This window comes from Cimex lectularius, unplaced genomic scaffold (genome assembly GCF_000648675.2).
Source record: "Cimex lectularius strain Harlan isolate CLEC.00 unplaced genomic scaffold, Clec_2.1 scaffold137, whole genome shotgun sequence".
Classification (NCBI taxonomy): domain Eukaryota; kingdom Metazoa; phylum Arthropoda; class Insecta; order Hemiptera; family Cimicidae; genus Cimex; species Cimex lectularius.
In genome coordinates, this window is record NW_019392687.1 from 1,155,994 (window position 1) to 1,179,440 (window position 23,447).

Consider the following 23,447-nt stretch of genomic DNA (forward strand, 5'->3'; position numbering starts at 1 on the left):
AAAACGGCATCGAGTCCGATAAGTCTGGGATTTAATACAACGTGAAAGTTTCTTGTATGTCTGTGATGTTCCACGATATAGTGAGGATGTCTTCAATCAGTAATGGTGTTAACGGGTAAAACGGTTTATTTAAAAATAAATAATCTACAATGGATTTTCTGTTGTTTGAAACGACTTTTCGCCATTTTTTAATCTGTTTGAGAATGAAAATTGTCTTCTTTTCAATCCGTGATATTTAAAAAAATCAATTTGATATGTAAAAAGGATTTTTACCTTTTAGAAATTGGTGTAATGACCGAAACAAATAATATAATAAACGAAGAATACAAAGGGGGAAGAATATTTAGCTATTAATTTAATTCAATTTTTCTCCTTTTTTTATTAACATAACATGGATAATATTCATATTCTTATTACCTAGTTGCTAAAAATTTAAAAATTTGATTTGTTTAAAATCTCTGCTTTAATAAGTCATCAACTTCAGAAGGTCCACAGCGAACTTCATCATCCTAGATGTCCAATTTCCGTCTTTAAAATTATTATTAATTCAATTATTTATTCTTTTTATCTAAGGTCTTGGTTGAGATAAAAAAGTCAGCGTGACGAGAAGGATTCGAACCTACGACCTTTCAGCTCAATACGCCGCTTGCCAGCTGCTCTAACCACCTGAGCTATCGTGACTTCGATCCATCGGGCACCAATACCTCATCTCAATCTACAACCTTATTTACCATTTTTCATCAATTTGGATCGAAGTCTCAATAGCTGAAATGGTTAGAGCTGCGGCGTATTGAGCGGAATATCGTGGGTTCGATACCCTCTCGACGCACTGACTTTTTCATCTCGACCAAAACCTTAGATAAAAAGAATAATAATTTTAAATAATTAACTAAAATACTATCGAACTTTTACATCAAAACCAAATGAAGCACATTTCATCTTCAAATGTCCCATTTTTCGTATCGTAATGCTCTCCTTGAAATGACATCTCAAAAATAAATTATTAACGACAGAACTGGTGAATTTAAAAGCAAACCCTGAATGAGGATAAAATCATTTAACCAGTTGTCAGAAGTGATTTGTGTATTTGAAAGTTTTTTGCACCCTTTTTATGACCGACTCTCAACTTATTCGGTAAAAAATCTCTACGTTTTTAATATCTACAGCTAGTAAAACAAAGAAAACAATTAAAAATCGTTTTGGGTATTTGTATTTTGTCTATGTGAAGAGATTTTTGCGATAGGGGGGTTTTTAATGTAACGTCCTGTATACTAAACCCGCAAGACCTGTCAGAATTGAAGAAGTTCGGTCTAAACTAGGGCTTGAAATTTTACGGGGAAACGAAGGCATTGGAAAGATTTTTGCGTGACATGAAGTGAACAATGATCCTGATATTGGCATTTGATAAATATCCAGGACGAGCGGTATATCGAGGTCGAGAAGACAAAGACTTCTGAAGTGATCTCATTTTCATCCCTATCTTGCAAAATAAAGTAATTCCTGTCTTTAACTGCCATATGCCCGTTGGGTATTTCTGACATGGGATCAGAACCACTTTACAGTATCTTTTCCAAATTAATCTTAAATAAAATAAGGATTTATGGCTGTCGTGTAGTCAGGGCGTCCGACTACCATTTTGCCACATCAGCTGTTCTAAATTCATCCTTTTCGTATATCTCTACCAAGCATTGTCTTCTGAAAATAAACGCAAAAAGTTCACGGTCATGCAAGAGTCAAATCGGGGTTTCTTCGAAAACGTTTTAATCTCCGACAAAGCTACTTTTAATAGTGATGGATTAAATAATCTTTAATCTAAACTGATGCTGTCAGATTGACCATCAACATCAGTGGTCGATAAATTTACGGTGTGGTCCTTCGAAATTACTGTGAATTAAATTAGACGGAAAATCATTTTTAAACTGTTTTTCATTTTTAAACTGTTTTCTTTGTTTAATTATCTAAGTAGAGATTGTTTACTGAATAAATTGTGAATTGGCCTTGAAAAGTGTTTGGTTACTAAAGCCCATTGAACCCCCAAAACGTGTCTAATATTACAGTATTGCCAAAACAAGTTTCATTCAAATCCACCCGTAGTCTTCCCTTCCAAATAAAAAAAGAGATGTACAACACGACGGCAAACTTATGAACAATTTCGTATTAAAGAGCTTTAAATGAGGCTTACAACTTGTTTTTTCACATTTTTGACCTAGTTTATTTAAAGTATCTTTTAGTTCTGGTATTTTTTTAAATATAATCTCATCTAATGCATTTCTGCATATCATTTTCTTATCTTATAGTCTTAAATAATTGACAGATTATTTAAAATCAGAAAATCATATTAAACAAAAATTGAGTAAATTACTTAATATATTTTTCTCTTCTCCTAGGGCCTATTGGTAAGAATGCTTGGATACGTGTTTAATATTTTTTATATAATATTACGAAAAACAATTGAGAAATGTGATCCCTTGTTAGTATGTCCAATTTATGACCATGTGGCTTGATTTAATATTATTTCTTTAATTCACATTTTCTTCATGTTATTTAAAATTTTTTGGTCACTTTTAATATATCTAGTGATTTATGAGCTAGTTGATTGATCAATAATATTAGTGTCACGTTACTTGTACTTAAGCCGTAACGGCGCGCAAGATCAACACTTCCGCACCACTCACCGGCCTTGCGGGCTTAGCATACAGGGAGCCCCTGAAAGACGCCCCCCAATCGAAAGTATCCCTTCACAGAGAGATCAAATAAAATTGCGCATCCATTTTAAAAATTTTCTTTGTATAACTAACAATCTGCGAATACTAAAATTCATAGAAATAGTTTACTTAAAAAATTAAGAGTTGGCCAAGAAATGATTTATTGTCAGTAAGTCTAGTTTATAACATTTGGCCTGATTTAGCATTAATCGTTAATTTTAAGTTTTCTTTATCTTATAAAAAAAATATGATTTTTAATGTAGGCAACAATTTATCGACTGGTTGATTGTTTAATTAGTGTAACATAGCTTGTAAGTAGGCTCAAATGGCGCTCAAGACCAACACTTCCGCACGACTCACCGGTCTTGCAGGCTTAGTATACAGGGAGCCCCGTGAAAGACGCCCCCCTCCATCTTAAATATCCCTTCACAGAGAAATCAAATACAAATGCCAGAATCCATTTTAAAATTTTTTTTATAACCTACAATCGGTGTATACAAAAACATAGAAATAGTTTACTTAAAAAATTAAGAGTTCACCAAGAAATATTTTATTGTCAGTAAGTCCAGTTTATAACAGATGACCTGATTTAGCATTGATCCTTAATTTTAGATTTTTCCTTGATCTTATTAAAAACAGTATAGCTTTTAGTATAAACAATTAATTTATCGCCTATTTGATTGTTTAATTAATGTAACGTTGTTTGTAAGTAGGCCCAAACGGCGCTCAAGACCAACACTTCCGCACCACTCAACGGTCTTGCGGGCTCAGTATACATGGGGCCCCGTGAAAGATGCCCCTCAAAATACACATGCCAGAATCAATTTTACATTTTATTAGTATTAATATGAAAACACAATATCCTTGCAAAAAAACCTTCAAATACACTTTATCAGCATTTTTTGATGTAAATGAATTCTGCCAACGGGTTTAATTTTTTTAATTACAACGACTTTTAAGCACGATAGTCAAAATTTTAGATTATGTGAGAAACAAAGCCAAGTTTTTTTGTTTGTTTTTTAATACTTATTTTATCACTTTCTTGATGCACTCCAATACGATGGGTATTTGTTTAAAATGTAGAATTAAAAAGAATTTTTTTTTCTTCGGACGTATTTTTGAATTTTTTTAGCTGTGAAGATTTGCGATTGAACATGATGCAAAATTAGTTTGATTTGTTGCAGGAAATATCGCTGGAAGTGTTTCTCCAAGTTTATTGGGAAGATCATAGGATCAACATAACCGAGGACCTCCTCGATCTGGACCACCTGGAGCTGACATGGGAAAAGGAGCAGAAGTTCTGGGTCCCGGACCTCTACATACGCCAATTGAGGGACATGAAGGTCCTATCGCTCTTCCAAGAAATGACGTCCGTCAGGCTGTACCGGAACCACACCATGAGAGTCAGCATAGGGTGAGAACCCCACAGATGGCTCTTTTTGCAATTTATGCGAATCGCGTGATCCCACTGGAAAATGTTTAACGATTTTCCCGGATCGGTATAACGTGTCGTCACGCCATCCAATCTCACGTCTTAAAGTTAAGAAACGCCTAAATCGCGAAGAAACAGTTGATAGAGACAAAATCGATGCTTCCTTGAAAATTATGACTTTAGAGAGATTTTTTTCTAATTTGTACAGTTTCAAGGTAAGAAAAATATCCATAATGTTTTCCATTCTTATACACGGCTGAAAAGACCTTAGCACACCTACAAACGACTGAATAACAAGAAATGCAATTTCAATTTATCTTTTATATGATTTGCCTCTAACCAAATACAAATTCAACCAAAAAACCTGTTTAACAAAACTCAATGGACAAATTCGTCATTTAAAAAATAAAAATAATAAAATATAAACAAAGAAATTTTGTAAACATTTTCCTACATAAACCAACAATTGAGATTTACTACTTTAAAAAAAATTATAGAATCTTTGCTTTAGCAATAATTATAAGTATGGGGTAATTGTTAATCAATAATTATTTGTTTTGCTGTGTGAGGAATTTCACTATTTCATTGTAAGCCATTATGGTGTTAATGAATGGCTGTCAGCAGTTTTAACTGATTGCATCTGATTCTCTTTGATTTGGATTTAAGAAAAATTCCTAAAATCTTGACAAAACAATGTACTCTTCAAAAACTTTCCTATACATTGTTGCAATTTTTATAATTAAAAACTACCTTGCTATTTACAAATGTAGGAATTGTATTCTCATAAGCGGTCAAATGAAGAATTCGTTTGGATTGATTTTGTCGCCTTTAGTTCAATATTAAAATTACGTTTTAATTTGGTTTTGTTTTTTTGGTAAAATTGTTTGATATTAAGATTAAGGTTTATCGATTACCCTGTGAAAGTTGAGGTCGGAGTTGTGGATAGCCCCCAACCAGACACCGATGACATTATAGTGGAATTTAAATGTCACTGTGAGCATTACTTTAATAGAAAAATCATTAAATTAAAATGTCTAAATAGATTATATTTTCAATAAAGGCTATTTACAAAGGCTAGATGATGAAACTGTTTAGTTTAAAACTAGGTTTTTTAATTAACATATTTTCAACTTAATTAAAAGTTGTTTAAAAAATTTTAAAAAAATTATTAAAATATCAAATATCAGTTCTCCTTTATTTGATTTTTTTTTAATGTCTTTGTCCACCAAACTGCCGACTCATAGGTTATCATGGGTCTAACAAACCGCTGAGTATAATCATATGGATAGCTTTGGATTTACTCTCAAGTTTTTCCGACAAAGACATTTACATCTGCCAATGGTAATTTTCGTAGTTTGTGTAATTTTATTGGAAAGAAAGTTTGGAATTGATAATTTAAAGCATGATGCATGTAGCCAATCATAATCCAGCTTAGAAAATTTCTGAGAATACTTAAAAACTTGTTTTGGACAAATTGAAGCTTATTGTATTTAAACACCCATGTATTTGAGCAGAAGATGAATACATAATTACAGAATTAACACATAATTCATAAAAAATTTTCGTACTTGAGTGGGATCTTTTGTTGTGGATGGGAAAAAGGTAGTTTATTGCTGCTAGACTGGCTGAGCATTTTTTATTGACTTTGAAGACAAAATTTATTGTCCAAGTGAAATTTAACTACGATCGGCCATGGGATGACAGTTATTAACATCACATAATCTTGTATGGGCCTATGCCTAGAAAACAAAATAGCTTCAGTTCTGATGCTATTTAACCTAATTTTCGACTTTTTGAAGAATTTGAAACATTTTTTTCTACGGATAGCATTTAGTTCTTTCTGGTAACAATTCAAGCAGTGCTAAGTTTGAAGGTGGTTTGATGTCTTTAATGTTGTTTATTAAGAATGTTAATTAATGTAGGACCTAGCAAGGAACCTTGCGTAACTCCTGCTCCAATGCATTCTAAGAATGACTAAAAATTTTCCCCTACCACTTCAGTTAGGATTCAAATTAATCTGAACCACTCAAAGACCACACTAAAAGTTGTTAAATTTTAATAAGATGAAAACTATTGTGTTTTATTCAAAACCATTCTGAATAATTATTAATAAAAAATACTATGGTAAGAGGTCCAAAGATGATTTGATGTCTTTATATCAGTCATGTTAAATAATGTAAGACCCAGCTTGAGGCCCTCGGGCACACCTACTTGAATGCTTCCTATGAGCTTATGTTGTGCTTATTATTTAACTGTTTGCAATATTCCACACAAATGCGGGAATAACCGACAAATAAAAAATATACCATTTAATAATAGTAAAATATATAATAATTATATTTAATCTTAAAACTTCAAGCTGAGACAACAGAATTTTCATCAAGATCGTGGTAACTTTTGAAAATATATATTGCCTCAAAGTTGTAAAAAAACTTTTAATCTAATTAATAATTGTAAAGGAAAAACTATTAGCTCTAAAACGTTTACATTAAGTGCCAAATTCTTTGTGAACATGTTTAAATTATTTAGAAGCCTATTGACTAATTACACCGTTGTATGAAGCGAGTTCTGAGAAAGTTTATTGTTAAAATATTTTCTTATAATGTTGACCTTTTTCAATACATCTTTAAAGGTTGCGCGAGTTATAAATGTTACATAAAAAAAGAAAGGCCAGTTTTTACATCAATCATAAGCTACATTTAAACTTTATAAAAAATATACATACATATATTAAAAACAGATTCTTACATAGTTATGTTTACAATATATCTATTTTCAGGGCTACAGTTTTAATAAAATGCGACATGGACTTTGTTCTGTACCCGTTAGATGTACAAAAATGTGCAGTTGACTTTAGCAGTTGTAAGTTGCTCACAAAGTTTTTTGTACCGCTGATACTGACAACATGCTATTTTCCATTTTCATAGATAAATACACAGTTCCGGACATGACTTTTAAATGGAGAGATGATCCACCTCTGAGCTTTCCAAGCGACTTCGGCAAAGACGGTTACAGACTGCCGAAATATGTCGTCTCATTCCAGCCGATACAAGACAAAATGCACATCATCTACTACGGTGAAGGTGAGCCTGGTAATTACCATTAAACATTAAATTCTTTCACCTTGCACTTAATAAAATATGTTTAAAAAATAATTTAAAAGAGTTTAATCAAATTAATGCTGTTTGCCCTTTAAGGGAATCATTCGACAGCCCGGATGTTGATTACGATGAGCAGAGAGATACGCAGCCACCTACTTGAGAGCTATCTCCCAAGCACCCTCTTCGTAATCATGTCCTGGGGTAGCTTCGTCGTAATGCCGGAGGTTGTCCCTGGAAGGATGGTCCTCCTTGTCACCACGCTGCTCTCGCTTGTTACCATGTTTGATACGATTAGGTAAGGCTAACTAAAAACTACAAATCTCTAGAATATCAGCGTTATTAACTACGGGGCAGTTACTCATCCAAATTCAAATAGTTTTATACCATATTTGAAACATTTTTAAACTTTTGTATCATTTTGGCTTTCAGAGTAAACACAAGTATCATTTCGCTTTAAATATGCAGTGTAAATTCTTTTTGTAATTTAGACAACCACATCTGACTTGATTAAGAAAAAACAAATATAAAATCAAGTTTTATTAAATTCATTAGTTTGCAGTTGTTTTTTTTTCTGAGCACTGGATTGTGACCTAAAAGATTATGCCCCAATACTGGCTGGCTTATTAAGTTAAATTTATGCAATTATTTAGAACAAAAAATTGATTTTTAATTAATTAATTAATTAATTAATTGTATGCAAAGTGAGGTTGAGATGAAAAAAATTAGAATCAGGGGTGAGATTTGAACCCACGATTTCTGGATTAGCACCCTGTATTTTCCCAAACCAGAAACAATTTTTTTATGGCATAAAAGTGGTTTAAAATCTGTAGCTGTTTATGATGTTATGTTGCCTACCATCTCAATGACAATATTTAAATTATGACATTTCTCTCTCCCCAATCATGTCCCACCCTCACTAAAAGCCATTATGTTAAGATTTCTGCAAGTTGATTTTTAAAGCTCTATGTTTCGGTATATTTTTGGCATAAATTTATTGATACAGCAACTGATGCTAGAAGCACATTACAAGCCACTAAACCGGATTCTTTTATGCTAAAAGGTCATTTAGAAGAGAGAGTAAAAGTGGGCTTAAGTATGCAGTCTTAAAAACTTTTCTGACGAAAATACCAAAATATTGCAAAGCTTATAAACAGTACTTTAATAATATTAAAATATTATACAAATACAATTTAATTTAACCTAATAATCCCTAACCATCCCTAACCAGTCTTGTTCTTTAATTAAAAGCTTTATTAACATTTTAATTACTATTAATATAAATTTTAATTTTTGGTGTAGTGATCAAAAATATTTACCCCTTCACACACTTTTGTTTCAGCAAAGCCAAAGGTCGTGGGTTCGATTTCCACTCGTGACACTAACTTTTTTATCTCAATCAAGACCTTAGATAAAAAGAATAATTAATTTAAATAATTAATATGGTCAACTATGACCGCTAAACGTATATGGACAAAATTGAAAATTTAACTTTTTGAGTCCCACTAGGTCAAAATTCATCCAAAGAAATTCAAAAATGTGAATAGACCAAATTTATTCATCTGTTGTATAATCAATTCCAGAAATAATTCACCAAGTGCCTTGGAGCTGAAGTGCATCGAAGTATGGCTCATTTCATGCACTCTGTTCGTCTTTTTCGCCCTCCTCGAGTACTTCATCGTGCTGTTCGGCATCAGGTACGACAAGCATTGGAGGCACAAAAAACAGGAGGTGGAGCAGTTTGACTTAAACAGCCATTTGAACAAGGAAAGGATGAACAGGCTTTTCACACATCCAAAAGTCTCACCGCAGGACGGTCACACAAACTCCCTCTCAAAAGGCAATTCACCATCACAGAACAATGCGCCTGGGGTAACAATATTTTTTTTGTTTTTTTAAATTTACAAAGAAACCTCTATTTCATTGAGCCGACGTTTCAGAAAATGTATTTCCTTTTTCACAGCTACACCTAGGAACACAATACAAATTCATGATGAAATTAAAAAAAAATATATATATCAAACTAAAACTATAAATTAGAATAGGTATTCAAATTTCTAAATTAATACAAACTAAAAAAGCTATTCATTTTAAACTTGTATTAATGTAGAAATTAAAATATTTGTTATAGTATAGTTTTAGTTTGATGATTTTTTTTTTTTTTATTTCATCATAAATGTGTGTTGTGTTCCTAGGCATAGCCTTGAGAAAGGAAATATGTCTTCCAAAATGTCACCTCAATGAAATATCTACCATAAGTATCCACTATCTCCACTTCATCGTCACTATAATCATCAACAATCATCACCTAGCATATTTTTTTCTAATTTTATTTATTTATTTCAGCTGGAAGTGGACGGTAATCCTGAAGCCGGCACTGGACCAGATGGCCGGGGAATCACCGGGAAACAGAAATTTCAATTGCTCACACAACACGTGATACTTTACGTTGGCTCACAGCGTGGTACTATTGACCAGGTGTCGCTAGCCCTCTTCCCACTCTGTTTCACTCTTTTTGCAGTAACCTACTGGATATCTTATATTAGCGAATCAAGAAAAAGAGCAGGAGCATGACCCAGGCCAATTAACTCTCACCTCTCAGTAATTTATCCAATATGAATTTGTATTGGTATAGAATTGACCAAGAGAACAGGGAACTAAGCAAGAAATTATCAAAGCGCTGTTCATATTGTTACAGTGGTTTTGTAAAGACCATTTTCTGTGGTCTTGATTTCTGGCAATTTGTACAAATGCTAAAGAAGATCTCCAGGATTTTCATTACAGATTTTATATTTTAGACTTTTTTGTACATAAATCTATCAAGTTTAATATTTTCACATATTGTTTTCAATAGAAACACTTAAAGATTTTAACGCGCACATATCGACACATATTGTAATAAATGTCACACTAAGCGATCTTAAAAATGTTACAATTCTTTTGCTACAAAACTTTTCTTTTAATTCGAATAAATTATAGATTGTAGATATTGTATTTAGAATGAGGAAGGGGTTTCTGACCCTATGTGCCAAATTTTAAAAAGTACAAACGTAAGGTTTAAATTTTTCTCAAAGTTGTGTTTAGGTTCAAATGTGCAAAACATTAAAAGTTTGAGGATTACCATAAAAAATACAAATACTCCAACTAAGCCAATATGAAACAAAATTAATTGAAAATGTATTTTAAATGTTTAGCTTGATTTATTTTATTAATCACATTATGTTTGGTGGTCTTAATTGACCATATTAATTATTTCAATTAATTATTCTTTTTTTTTTGTGTAAGGTCTTGGTTAAGATGAAAAAGTTAGTGTAACGAGTGGGATTCGAACCCATGACCTTCGGCCTGTGCCAAAGGTCGTGAGTTCGAATCCCGCTTATTACACTCACTTTTTAATCTCAACCAAGACTTTACATTAAAAAAATTATTATTATTATTATTTATTTATTTTGTTTGATCTAAAATTACCATTGAGAAAATACTAAAAGTATTATGAATTTTTTATAGAAAATGTTCGTCAGAATAAAAAATAAATGACTGTTAAACATTTGGTCACAGTATTTACTACCGCATCAATAAACATCAGTTTTCATAAAATTTCACTTTCGATTTTCATAATTTACTTGTGCTCTGTTAAATGAAATGAGCCATTTATAATCTGTTTTAATTTTAAAACGTCAAACAAAACTGTGACGCACTTTGCAAAAGTTTAGATTTGATTATGCCAAATTTTGTGATAGGTGAAATTTAAATAAACAAAATCATTAATAAGAGATTCTCGGTGTTAGAAAATAATTATACTTAAAAGTAATTTACTATTCAGCATTGTTTTATTAATGTCGACATCAAAAGGATACAGTTATAAGTATTCTATCAATAATAATTATTATTTTTGCCTGTTTGTTTTTACATGTAGTCCAATTGTGATGACTTAGCCGTCCACTTTTTTACTAGTGCTTCTACTGACAAAGTGTTTCTTAATAAAAACAATTTCCAACCGAAAATCTATACATTCGCCAAAATGAAAATTACAGAGGAAAAAAACAGTTTAACATAGCAAGGTGCCTGAGACATCATGAGAAATACTATGTATTTTACCTGTCAAGAAACATACACAATGTTCTGTGATAATTTTAAAATGTTAAAATGCTATTTCCTATTTCAAATTTTTATAATTTTATCCATGCATTTATGGTTTCTTATGTAGTGCAAAATTTCTAGCAATTATTAGAAATTTATAATGTAAAAAGAAAATCTTCCCGTCTGTACATATGTTATATAGTTTTATATTTGTATTTACTGTTGAAATAAAAAAATTTAATTACTTTGGTTATTAGGCAAATATCGTCAAAAATTATTTATTTAAATAAAGTTCCAAGTAAAAATGAAAGTTTTTTCCATACTGTACCAATGTCCATACAAGCCAAGTTTTAGTTAACTTTTTTATAGTTATTACTTAATTCTAAATCTAATCAGACTTAGTAATATTTATTACTTTGAGAACAATAAATATTTTGGTGCTTACAAAACATTTTTTTCTTAGCTTAATTATGTGTCTCTTAACTGATGGATGTCATTCTTTGGATCCATATAGGGAGCCATGTACACAACAGTTTTCCAGTCTGAAATCATAGCAATTTGAAACCGAGCCAGAGGAATAAAAAGGCTAGGAACACATTCCAGGAAGATAGCCATTTTCTCTAACAGTCAGGCAGCACTTAAGGCCTTAGCCTCATGCGAGGTAAACACAAAAAGCTTACGGAATTGTATGGAATGCCTGGGAGAAGTCAGTGACACCAATGACCATGGTATGGATCGCTGGGCATTCGGAGCATAGAGGCAATGAGAAAGTGTACATGACCAAAAAAAGGATTCTATATGAATTCTCCTTTCAAAAAGATAGTTCCTACTCACAGTAAGTTGTTTTCCAACGATCCAGATTTTGAGCTTTTAGCTCGGATCGTTGGAAAACAACTTACTATGAGTAGGAACTATCTTTTTAAAAGGATTGAACACTGCACTCACTCAACCATTCATCATTTCTCTATGAATTCTCTACCCCCCCCCCCAGAAGCCTAGCCATGGCCTAGCATATTGCCATAAAAAAGGACATATCGAAAAATGGATCCTTAATGAGTCAAACATGAGTCATGCAGACTCATAGAAGGGCCATCTGCAAGACTTACAAAGGAATAGTTATTAGGGTAACCACAACAGAATCAGGATTCTGGTTAGACTGCTGACAGGTTTTATTTTTTTTGCAATTTCAAGTATGAGGTAATATCAACCCTTGGGATGCCAGTGTTTTAGTGTTTTATTTGTAAGAATGGGTTCGAATCAGAGTGATGAGTGGCGAGTCAAAACCTAAACAATTGCAGACACCGACACCCCCATAAATTTTGTTTATATTTACTTAAATGTTGTTTGTAGTTCTTACAGGAAGGCTTATCATCTAACTACCTGTTGGGTGTCAGGGACAAGAAATCAAACCACTTTACAATACATACAATAATCCATAAAAAAAAAACCATGGGCTCTACTGGGATTCAAACCCAATACCCCTAGCATAGCAAATAAGAGTTGCACACCCCAACCACTTGGCTACTGCGGTCTCCTACCTTTGCTACAGAGTAGAAAGTAAAATTGGTAAAGTAATTCCTGTCATACAATAATAATGTTCAATTAACCACTGGGTGTAGCACATTTGGTGTCAAATCACTTTACAATACGTTTTTTCATACTGTTTTATCACAGTGAAATTTATAAGGGCCGCCCAAAGCCCTTCCACAAGCCACCAAAGCCAAAAGGCCTGTTGGGTTAGGGATTTTGTTTTGTTTTTTTTGTGGACTGGCACGTTTTCCTTGGCTAAAAGAAAAAAAGGTGTCCATCATCAAAGACATCAGCCCACTTTCATCTAGTGGGAATCATCGCATAAGGTTTTTCAATTTTAATTTGTTTTTTTAAAGGATTTTCTTATTATTATCAGTTACAACATTAGAGTTAAATATTTCATCTGTTTTAATTAACACAACGTTGTTTTGTAATTTGTTTGTTTAATCTCATTAAAGTAAAAACAAAAATTAATCAGTTTTCTTTTCAAATTGTTAATTTCAAATTGACAATATTAATTTCAAACATTGTTTAATATTTCAATTCAAGAATTGTTTCTGTTTTTTAATATTATTTTGATTTATTCAGTACTCACCACTTTTCTAACCTTTCAAATTTATTCAAACAAGGAAAAGATTCACTCCTATGAGAAAGAACATAATGGTAAGGCAATAATTTTTTTTTTTTTTAAACCTTGGGCTATGCCAGGATTGAACCCAGGACTGCTAGTCTGGCAAATACAAGCTGGACACCTAACCACTCGACCTCCGCAGTCCCATGTTATGATTATGTTAACACTCGTATTTCACTATTCATTAATATGTACCTAATATTGAAGTTTTTTTTTTTTCATTTTTGTTTTGGCAATTGTACTATCCCTGTGTGGAGTGACTGGGCACCTTTCTACATAATACTGACATGGTTGCCAGGAATTTGAGAGTGCTTGACGGTTTGTCAAGGTTGAAGCAGGAAGTTTGTGTTTGGTCATTAACTACACGAAGACAATGTACATGCTTTCCAAAAGAGGTCAAGGGCAAGTTAATTCCGCTTCCATGGCGAGGCATCAATGGCGAGGCTTATGAGCACTGTAAGGCCTTTAAATATTCCTGCTTATCATGGATAACAGTATGAAATAAGAAATCTGGGTGAGAATTGCCACAGGAAACAGGTGCTACTTTTCCTTGGGGAATATCTTCAGGTCCTTATCTCTCAGAGAAATTTGAAATTGAAAGTCTATCGAACTATAGTGAGGCCAGTGTTACTTTATTGCTCTGAAACGTGGACCATGACGTGTGCTGAATATTTTTTAAGGCGTTTCACAAGAAAAGTCCTCCGGAAGATCTGGCGAATTCGTACAAATGGGAAGTCGAAAGTACTAGAAACCAGATGCTGAAATAAAAGCTAGCCTCAGGTTGGCCACATGGGAAAAATGTGAGATTAAAGGACTGTAAAAGTTTACTCAGGTAAGCCAGTTGGTAGATAGCTGCAAGGATGGCCTAGAAAGAGATGTTTTGGATGAATTTTAACGCATCCAGGGGATTCTGAAAGATGCAGATTGATCAATGGAGGAGATGCCTGGGCAGAAGATACTGGGCTAGCATTGCAGAGGATGCCAGGGCCCTTCAAGGGCTGTATCACCAAGTAATAGTAGTTGTAAAAGAAAAAAATTAATTACAAGTATTTAAAAAAATTAAAAATTCAACAGGAAAATACTTAAATTTATATTTCTCAAGAATGTTCAGATCAGGTGGACAATTTGATTGATGGTTTTTGTATTAGTTAGCGGGGTTCCGATAAATATTAGTCGTAGCATTTCAGCTAGTATACAAAAGAGTTTTGTAAACTTTTCGTCCCTTTTAATCTATGCATGAAATTTTTAGACAGGCCTATAAATAACTTTATAAATAAACACACCTGATTAATTTGAGCCTGTCCACATCTTCATGTCATTCAAACTTCAAAGGATTGTCTTACCATGCTGGAATTATAAACATGATCAAACCCAACAATTGAAGCGGTGGAATGCTAAGATATTATGGTCAAGACAAAATTGAAAAGAGGTATAAATTTAAATTTTCATCAAAAATCCCAATGGTTTTTCATATGAACAATCAATTTATAATAATATTTATGTATTTCCAGCTAAAATAAATGTAAATAAACAGAGAAAAAGGTAAATTATTAATTTATTTACAATAATTAATGAGTCTACCTTGTGAATACTAATATTTTAAACATATCCGTACAAAAAACCTTCAGCGTGAGCTTTGCTTGCATCATTGGATGCCGCTTTGATCCTTCTTCCGATCGGCTCCAAATCGTTGTAGCATTTTGGAAATACTCTTTCAATAGCGGCCTTGGCTTCCTCGATTGATACCTTTCTCACAGCAAGGATAGACTGGAGGGCCTTCAATTTGACGCACTCCTAAAAAAAAGCATTTCGTCAGTTTTTCAACAGCTAAAGTGACCGTTGTGAGTTGTATACCTGATGCCTGTTTTTGAAGTTGATGGGCGTAGCGTTCCCCTGGATCATAGAACTTGTAAAACTGCAGTGAGTCAAGTTGGCGGCTCTCACCTCGGTACATGCAAGATGGTCAATGTTACGGAAGTCGAGTTTATTATTACAATAATCGAACATGTGAATCATTTCATGTGTGAGGATCCCTTGGATAATACTTTCCTTATTTGATGTGTTCTGACAAATAACAATCTGAAATGACCAAATTCTTGGAAAATTAGATAGAAGGCTTAATTATAATCTTAACTATATGATAGAAACAATAACTACTACAATACTAGAAAGATAAAAGTGGTGAGTAATAAAAAATATATCTTAAATCTAAGTTAAAATACACTCAATGACAAAAAACCCAGACACTCTTATTTTGTTTATTTCAAACTATATGTAATATGTATTTTTAAAATCATATTAATTACAACATATTTATAAGCCAATTTATATAAGCCAAATTAAAAAAATCAAAAATTAATTACTTTTAATTTTTATTAGTTTAGATTTTTTGGAGGGGGGAGGGCATAGCTGTGCTCTTCATAGATGAGAGCAGTTTGGTTTGTGGCAATCAGATGCCTGGTACTGTGTGTTGAAAAGTGGAGAATGCTTTGCTTCATGGATCATGCAGGATTCGAAACAGTTATGGCATGGTCTGGAATCAACATCCAAGCCTGTACCGAACAGATTATCATACAGAATGGATCTTTGTCTACACTACGATACATTGAGGAATCATTAGATGAATCATGAATTAAATCATGAATCATGAAAACATTTATAGGACATGATAAAGAGACAACAACCTCCAGCAAGCATTGAACATCTTGTGTGGTGGTTAGTGACTGTTAATCGATAATTATTCAGAAATCATGGGATGCGGTCTGGTGTGATGTACGTTTCAGAAAAACATTTTCTTTATCGTGCCAACGTTTCGATCTTTATTGAGATCATCTTCAGGGCCTGGGATTTACAAACATTGTTTACATTTAACAAATACATGTAGGATGTGGAAAAAAGTGAATTTATACAATGCAAAATGTATTTTTTATATTCAATCGATAAATCATCAATAGAAATACTTTGATTTGAATATAAAAAATATATTTTGCATTGTATAAATTCACTTTTTTCCACATCCTACATGTATTTGTTAAATGTAAACAATGTTTGTAAATTCCAGGCCCTGAAGATGATCTCAATAAAGATCGAAACGTTGGCACGATAAAGAAAATGTTTTTCTGAAACGTACATCACACCAGACCGCATCTCAGATTTCTGAGTAATAATTGAACATCTTTTTTTCTTTTTTCTTTTTAAACAAGGGCATTTCAACTACGAGGTTATTTCAAGCCTCAGGGTGCCGGTGTTTTCGAAAAAAGCCCATGTCTAAGTATGTCAGGTACTGACCTAGGAGATTTGAGGTCTACTAAGAGGCATTATTAAGAGCAAAACCATTGTTATATTAATTACAGCATATTTATTTTAATGTAAACCAAATTAAGCGAGAAAATACATGAGTTTTAGTAAAAATTATTTGGTTTGAAAGAAAATTCACCAAAACATCAGAAAACCATTTAGTGAATGATTAAAATTTTAATTACCTGGTTTTGCTCTTAATACATAATGCCTTAGAAAGAAGAAAATAATCTCTACCACTTTTTTAGTGTAATATTCTGTAAGGGATAACTTTACCTTTTCAATTGTAAGCATGTTGGGTTCAAATGCAGGGTCGCTGGATTCGAACCCAGGACCTTTACCTTACAGTTGAGCTCCGTGTCAATGCCTAAACTGTTGCGGCCACCGACACCCCTTTAGCAGTGATAAATTAAAGAATAACAATTTATTACTGGGTTTTGCTCTTAATAACACATATTACATCCTCTAGCCTTGCAGAGGGCATTTATTCTTCTAAGCATTGAGTAAATAAGCAACTGGATTTCTCCTTGTGAAACAAAATCCCATTCTTCTGTTGTTTTCTAGTTTTCTAGGATTCAGAACATGCTGGCAAATTCATTGTGGTAATCCATACATCCTCTAAGTAATGGGTGACAACTCAATGGCACCACTGCTTCCAGAAGAACTATCTCAATGTACTTCAGTGCTCTCAAAGATCCATTCTGTGTGATAATCACTTCGGTATGAGTACAGATGTTGATTCTACCCCATGCCATAACTGATTGTCTTTGAAAAGGTTGTGACTCCTGCATGGTACATGAAGTAAAGCTATTCTCTACACACCTGCTATACAACTACCACAAACTAAATTGTCACTCGTATATGAAGAGAACAGCCCCCATTGTTCAAGTATCTCAAGAGAGATGCTGCTTTGCGATGCCTCTCCAGTAGTAAAGAATCTGAAACGGGATGACTAGAGACTAGGCTATTCTCACAAAGCCTTCTGAAAAGTTCACTTTACAGACCGTTTGGGGTTGACTACCTATCAAGGAAGCCATTAAAAGACCTTAGTGCAGTAAGAGCAATGTAACAATTGGTTCTAGCCATCATACATGGCAACTACTTTCTCTTCAATCAAGACTTCCGATTGCTCTAAACCTATGAAGACCATCATGGATGGTAGAGTGTGGCACATCCAGGAATTGAGCTATCTAACATCTCTTGTTGTTCAAAGCAACTGCCCGGGCAAGATCTCGACTTAAAATCATGCTTATGAAAAAATAATTTTTTTTTTTACTCAAATTTATTGATTCAATCACGAAAACCATTTAAAAAACCAATTAACTACTCGACAAGTAGTCTTTGTAAAGGATGAAATTTAATTATTTTCTTTTTTAATCATAAGAGTATACAAGTATTAGTAACACCCAATGTAGTTTACTATGAAGGTAAACAAGTAGAGATGGGCAAATTTGAGATTGATTTAACTAATGATGAATCATTAACATTTAATCATTAATCATTACTGCATTAGGATTTTTTCAGATCCTTTTGTATTAGCTATGGTCTGTTTTTGTTCTTTGACTGAATATGCCAAATTAGAAGATCAACGATTGGCTTGAAATCCGAAGAAGGCTCGTATTGTAATATGAATAATATTTAGTCGTGCATTGTATGACAAATAAAGTATTATTCTATGATTATAATCAAAACATAAGTCAAATCAGAATCCTTACTCTCTGCTAAACATTATTCCTTAATATTATTATTATTATTATTATTATTATTATTACAATACCAAATTATTAATGGTTTATCTAGAAAAACGACTTTAACTGTACAGATCGTAAATATTTAACAAATGTATCTAGCCTTTATGTGCGAATGTTGTACTTTTTTGTTGTCAAAAATTGTATGAGTAAAAGCGCGGTGCAGCGTCGTTATGTAAATAATTATGTTGAATGACAATTTAATCATTAATCGCATGTTAAAATAATGATTAATCAGATTAATCATTAATCAAAACTTCGATTAACGATTTACTTTTAAACTTTAACTTTTTGTGATTAAAAAAATTAACCGATTACGCCCAACTCTGTAATCAAGTTATTAATGCTGTTTAAGTCAACTATTAATAAACAAATAAATACAATTGTCCTTTTTTTCTTTTTTTTGAGTGTATAAATTTAAAAAATCTTGTAAGCTGCCAACAGTTGTATAACTTTTAAAAAAAAATTAAATGGATGAAATGAAAAATGTGCAAATAAATGACTGCAGGACGACGATTAAAATAAAATGTCAACTTACCTGGTTTGTCTCAGGATCATATCCTCCACTGACAGAAGGGTCGCAGACTTCACAAACCACATGCCTAGCCAAATCAATTTCGCTAAAAAAATAAATATTGTAAATTTTTCAATAATTCTCATTCTGAAAAAACAAGCAACAATAATCAAACGAATAATTTAAGACTTATCAAAGCAAAAATATGCCTGACTTTTTTTTTTTTTTTTTCAAATTAAATTCATCGTTTTAATACAATTTTTTTTTCATTGTCTTTTTAAACTTTATTGAGATAATGCACATTGCAGTTGTGATATGTTAACTAAATATAAAATATGCATTGAAAAAGTAGTGAAGACAAACGCCCAGCGGTGTTCCTTTCTTAATCAGATTATTAATCAATTTGATAGCAATACCTTGGAATAATTAATTATTTAGCAGTAATAGATACAAGTTTAGGATGGTCCAAAACAGGGTCAGACAGGGCTGCTTCCTAAGTCCTCTTTTATTCGTTCTTTTCACTGACAACCTCAACTCAGTCTTAGAATGTGGTATTAGAATTCAAAAAAGGCTGATTAAAGTACTACTACATGCAGACAATGTTATTATGGCGGATAATCCTGTGGGCCTTCAAAGAAATGTCAAATTGTCTTACTGCCAACAATGGAATTTGACCGTCAATCTAGATAAATCAAAGATTATGGTATTCAAGAAAGAAGAAAATTGAGTTCTTGAGAGTGTTGGTCATTTGAGGGTGACTCTTAACCGAAACTTAGTTGGACTAAACACCTTGCCCTGAAAGCATTCAATGCAAAAGTGGCTATAAACAGAACTTGGTTTCACTTATGTCGTTCAATCCAAGTTAAATTCAGGTTATTTGATGCTGTTTGCTGTTCCATTCTTTTTTATGGCTGCCAGGTTTGGGGATGGCAGCAGTTTGAGTCAATACAAAAAGTTCAGCGTTTTTTTTATCTGCAAACTATTTTCTCTACCTTCAGCAACTCCTAACTATTTATTGTACTTGGAAACCTCTTGTGATCTTCTTTTTGTTCATACCCTTAAACTTCACATTGATTTTGTTTTAAGATCTCTTCGTTCTAGTGTGGCACATCTCTCTAGGGATAAGGCCATAGCAATTATCGAGAGTAAGCTTTCATGGTTCTCTAGTAGCAGAACATTTTGAAGGATTATGATTTTGATTTTTCACCTTCATGGGAAAATTCCTCAGAGTGGAAAGACAATTTTCATAAGTTGCTGTAAAAAATATGTCAATATAATAGAAACAAATGCCTTCTTCGCATTCAATCTTCTAACCTTCTATCCCTGTGCAAATAAATTAATCATTCTTCATCATTATTTCATTTTAACAAAGGTAATTTTAAAAGTTACCATTCAAGAGAAATCCGTTGGCTGATTAAAGTGAAATGTGGGGTATTACATTTGGGCTTTGCATATTACATGGTTGGGGGGAGTCTGGGCTTTGCTCCCTTTGTAATTCCCGCTCCTTGGAAACCGTTTTTCACTTTCTAGCAAAATGCACAATACTAGGGGAGTTAAGGCAATTTTATTTGGAGAATTTTGTTTTAAGTAAGGATCTCTTAATTAAATCTTGATGGTGTATTTGACCCATACCAATTAATTGTATACGCACACCATGCATGGAGATACAGATTTGAATTGGTCCAGCAATTTAATTATCAATACTGATATGACACACTACATCTCTGGTTTGCTCTCCTAAGTCAGTCTCTCCTTTGTATTTTTTGGTTTTTTTATTTTATTTATTTACTATTGTCTACTTTGTATTACTTTCTTTATTTTTGTTTTTTTAATTATTTTTTTTTCTTTTCTTTCTATATTTTTTTATGTATTTCTTTGTTACAGTACTTTTTCTTTTGTTGTAAATAAAAGTATCTATCTATCTTGGGTGTGTGTGAAGGACCAGTGGTGTCGACTGTAGGTGCCCTTTGATCACTGTATTAACAATAGGAGATGTCCAAAACTTTGTGGATATTTTCGTTCCAAACATACCACGAAGTATTTATTATTAACTGGAGGATATAGTTCTGAATGGTTTGCATGTTTTATTTTATTTTTTTATTTTTTTTTTTCATAAAATTATGCATTTGAAAACAATTTGTGTGGATCTTATTGATCCTAAGGTCATATGGTTCATTTATTCAGGAGTTTTCCTCTATTCTAATAATTTAATATTTTCAAAAATACCCAACACAATAATACATTTCAATTTGCTCACCATCCTGAAGCCTTGAGCGCTCCGAGCATGAGTTGAACCAGTTTGCCTGTTCAACAAAATATGTCACTTAGCAATTTAAAAAGAAAAAAAAAATTTAATTTAATTTTCTCACTCGTCTTGTAGCATTTGTAGACCCGCTTTTCGCATTTTAACCGTTCATAATCTTCGAGCCCTTCAGTGCCGGCCATCATCCCGATGACTGACGGAGTGAAACTGCCTTTTCTCTCTGGATATAGATCATATCCCCATTCTTGAGCGTTGCCTGAAAATTTCGGCTTCTCGCTCGCACTCGCCTCCTCAGTCATATTTCCTTTACAAAAAATAAATAAAAATTTTAAATTAAAATCATTCCTGTCGTGCAGGAGGGCTTAAAGTACAACAAGATGAGAGGTCAAACCACTTTACGATATTTTTTCTTATTATGCTCAATTATTGGGTTGTCCGGAAAATAATGCAGGATTTTGGTATTAAACAAAAAAANGAGTAATCCTGTAAACGTAAACAGAATATTTTATATAGATTTTTTTAAATGAAAACTTAAAATCCTGCATTATTTTCCGGACAACCCAATAAATTTCCATGGATTATGCCAGGATTCGAACCCAAGATAGAAAGTCAATTATGTGTCTGGTGCCCTAAACATCCAGCCACGGCAGTCTCCTTAAAAAAAAGGAGGCTAAAAAATAAGAAAATACAACTTATTCTCACAATAATCTCTACTTCTTTATATTTACAATATAAAAAGTGTCCATTTTCCAATGAAGATGGCTGAAGTAGGAGGTCAAAGAACTAAAATATTAAGTCCCTCAAGGATTAAAGGAGCAATGGTGAGCAAGTCAAACAGTTATGAAGTGTGATTCGGGTTATTTCTGATTACCTGTGGTCTGCCTACTTCACAAGCTTAAAAATATGATTGACCCTGCCAGCTTTATCATGAAAAAGCTGAAATTGCACGTCTATAAAATTTTATTTTGGTCATTTCTGGTCAGTCTGAGGTGTTCCAGCTTCTTACCATCTTCAGTGGACGATTTCTCTGTGCCTCACAACCACCCAAAATGTTAAATTGCCAAAATCTGGCAAAACAAAACAGCAAGGATAGTCAGGTCAAAAACGATTACCTCGCAGATACAAAACCTCACGTCTTGTAGCAAAAAATCTTAGCTTGAAACAAATATTGGGTTGTCCGGAAAATAATGCAGGATTTTGGTATTAAACAAAAAAAAAGAAACTAGTTACTTTCTNATCCTGTAAACGTAAACAGAATATTTTATATAGATTTTTTTTAATGAAAACTTAAAATCCTGCATTATTTTCCGGACAACCCAATATATGTTTAACATGAGTTGATGCCGGCCACCAGTCTGCGAGTCGGTGAATTCCATCTTCACTCATAGAAGTCCGAATAGTTCAACAAACCCGTGAGCAAAGACCGACCCAATAAGTGAACCAGTGCTTGATCATGATATCTTCAACAAGTTGCTTAATTTCATATCAAATTCCTTTAAAAAATTTCTCAAAGTAGCGACAACAGACCTCAAATATTTGCTCCCATCTAAACCGCTGAGATAATTTTTACATTGTTAAAGCATAAATACAAACAGGAAAAACCAAAACAATTGGAATTTATTTTATTATCGTCAAATCAACCTTCCAGTTAAACAAAACAAAAAAAACAGCCCATTTATTCAAACGCTCGCTCACCTTGAACCTCGTTATTCACCACTTCCTATACTGCAGAAATTTGAGTGAGAATTAAATGTATTTATTATACAAATGTACTTTAAAATGCAACTTTTCATAGATTAACTCAGACAATTATCAGCATGTGTATCTATTTAGAAGTAGGTAACGTTGCTGATAACGGTTATAAGAAAAAGCAACTCTACTGCCAACCAAATATAAGCTAATCACATATTCTACCTAAGCATCTGCTTGACTGCTTGAAATTTAAATTTTAAACGCCTCAGCCTGGTGAACTTGTATTTTGATCATAATGGCATAATGACAAAAAATAACTCAAATTTAATATTTTGGGAAAGCATGTAGGATAGGAACATGTGAAGATGAATAGGCATAAATGTAAAAAAAAAATTAACACATTCAAATAACAAACAAAAATAATTTAAAATGTACAATTTATAGTTTAGTACAGTAT

General features: G+C 32.8%; 2 protein-coding genes across 4 annotated transcripts in view; one reads left to right on the top strand and one right to left on the bottom strand.

Annotated features, from left to right (window-relative positions):
- LOC106664961 (glycine receptor subunit alpha-2-like) overlaps positions 1-10,392 on the top strand; it is a 77,125-nt gene extending 66,733 nt beyond the window's left edge. Inside the window, exons 4-9 of one of the 2 annotated variants that reach the window (XM_024225795.1) lie at positions 3,890-4,119; positions 6,917-6,999; positions 7,065-7,229; positions 7,335-7,533; positions 8,819-9,107; positions 9,582-10,392. In XM_024225795.1, coding sequence (XP_024081563.1) covers positions 3,890-4,119; positions 6,917-6,999; positions 7,065-7,229; positions 7,335-7,533; positions 8,819-9,107; positions 9,582-9,809 — 1,194 coding nt within the window. In that variant the 3' untranslated portion in view covers positions 9,810-10,392. The remainder of the gene's footprint in view (positions 1-3,889; positions 4,120-6,916; positions 7,000-7,064; positions 7,230-7,334; positions 7,534-8,818; positions 9,108-9,581) is intronic. The other variant, XM_014391073.2, reaches the window with a different exon arrangement.
- Positions 10,393-15,013: 4,621 nt separating this feature from the next.
- LOC106664935 (mitochondrial inner membrane protease ATP23 homolog) lies at positions 15,014-23,164 on the bottom strand. Of its 2 annotated transcripts, XM_024225790.1 has the most exons (8): positions 22,994-23,157; positions 21,865-21,968; positions 21,698-21,724; positions 21,405-21,602; positions 21,293-21,338; positions 19,060-19,141; positions 15,331-15,555; positions 15,014-15,270 (listed from the first exon to the last, which is right to left on the bottom strand). In XM_024225790.1, exons 4-8 carry the CDS (start codon positions 21,595-21,597, stop codon positions 15,076-15,078), a joined length of 741 nt encoding a protein of 246 aa, XP_024081558.1. In that variant the 5' UTR covers positions 21,598-21,602; positions 21,698-21,724; positions 21,865-21,968; positions 22,994-23,157; the 3' UTR covers positions 15,014-15,075. The 2 variants fall into 2 exon arrangements, with proteins under 2 accessions (XP_024081558.1, XP_014246513.1); XM_014391027.2 differs by lacking the exons at positions 21,698-21,724; positions 21,865-21,968 and having other exon boundaries at positions 22,994-23,164.
- Positions 23,165-23,447: the final 283 nt, after the last annotated feature.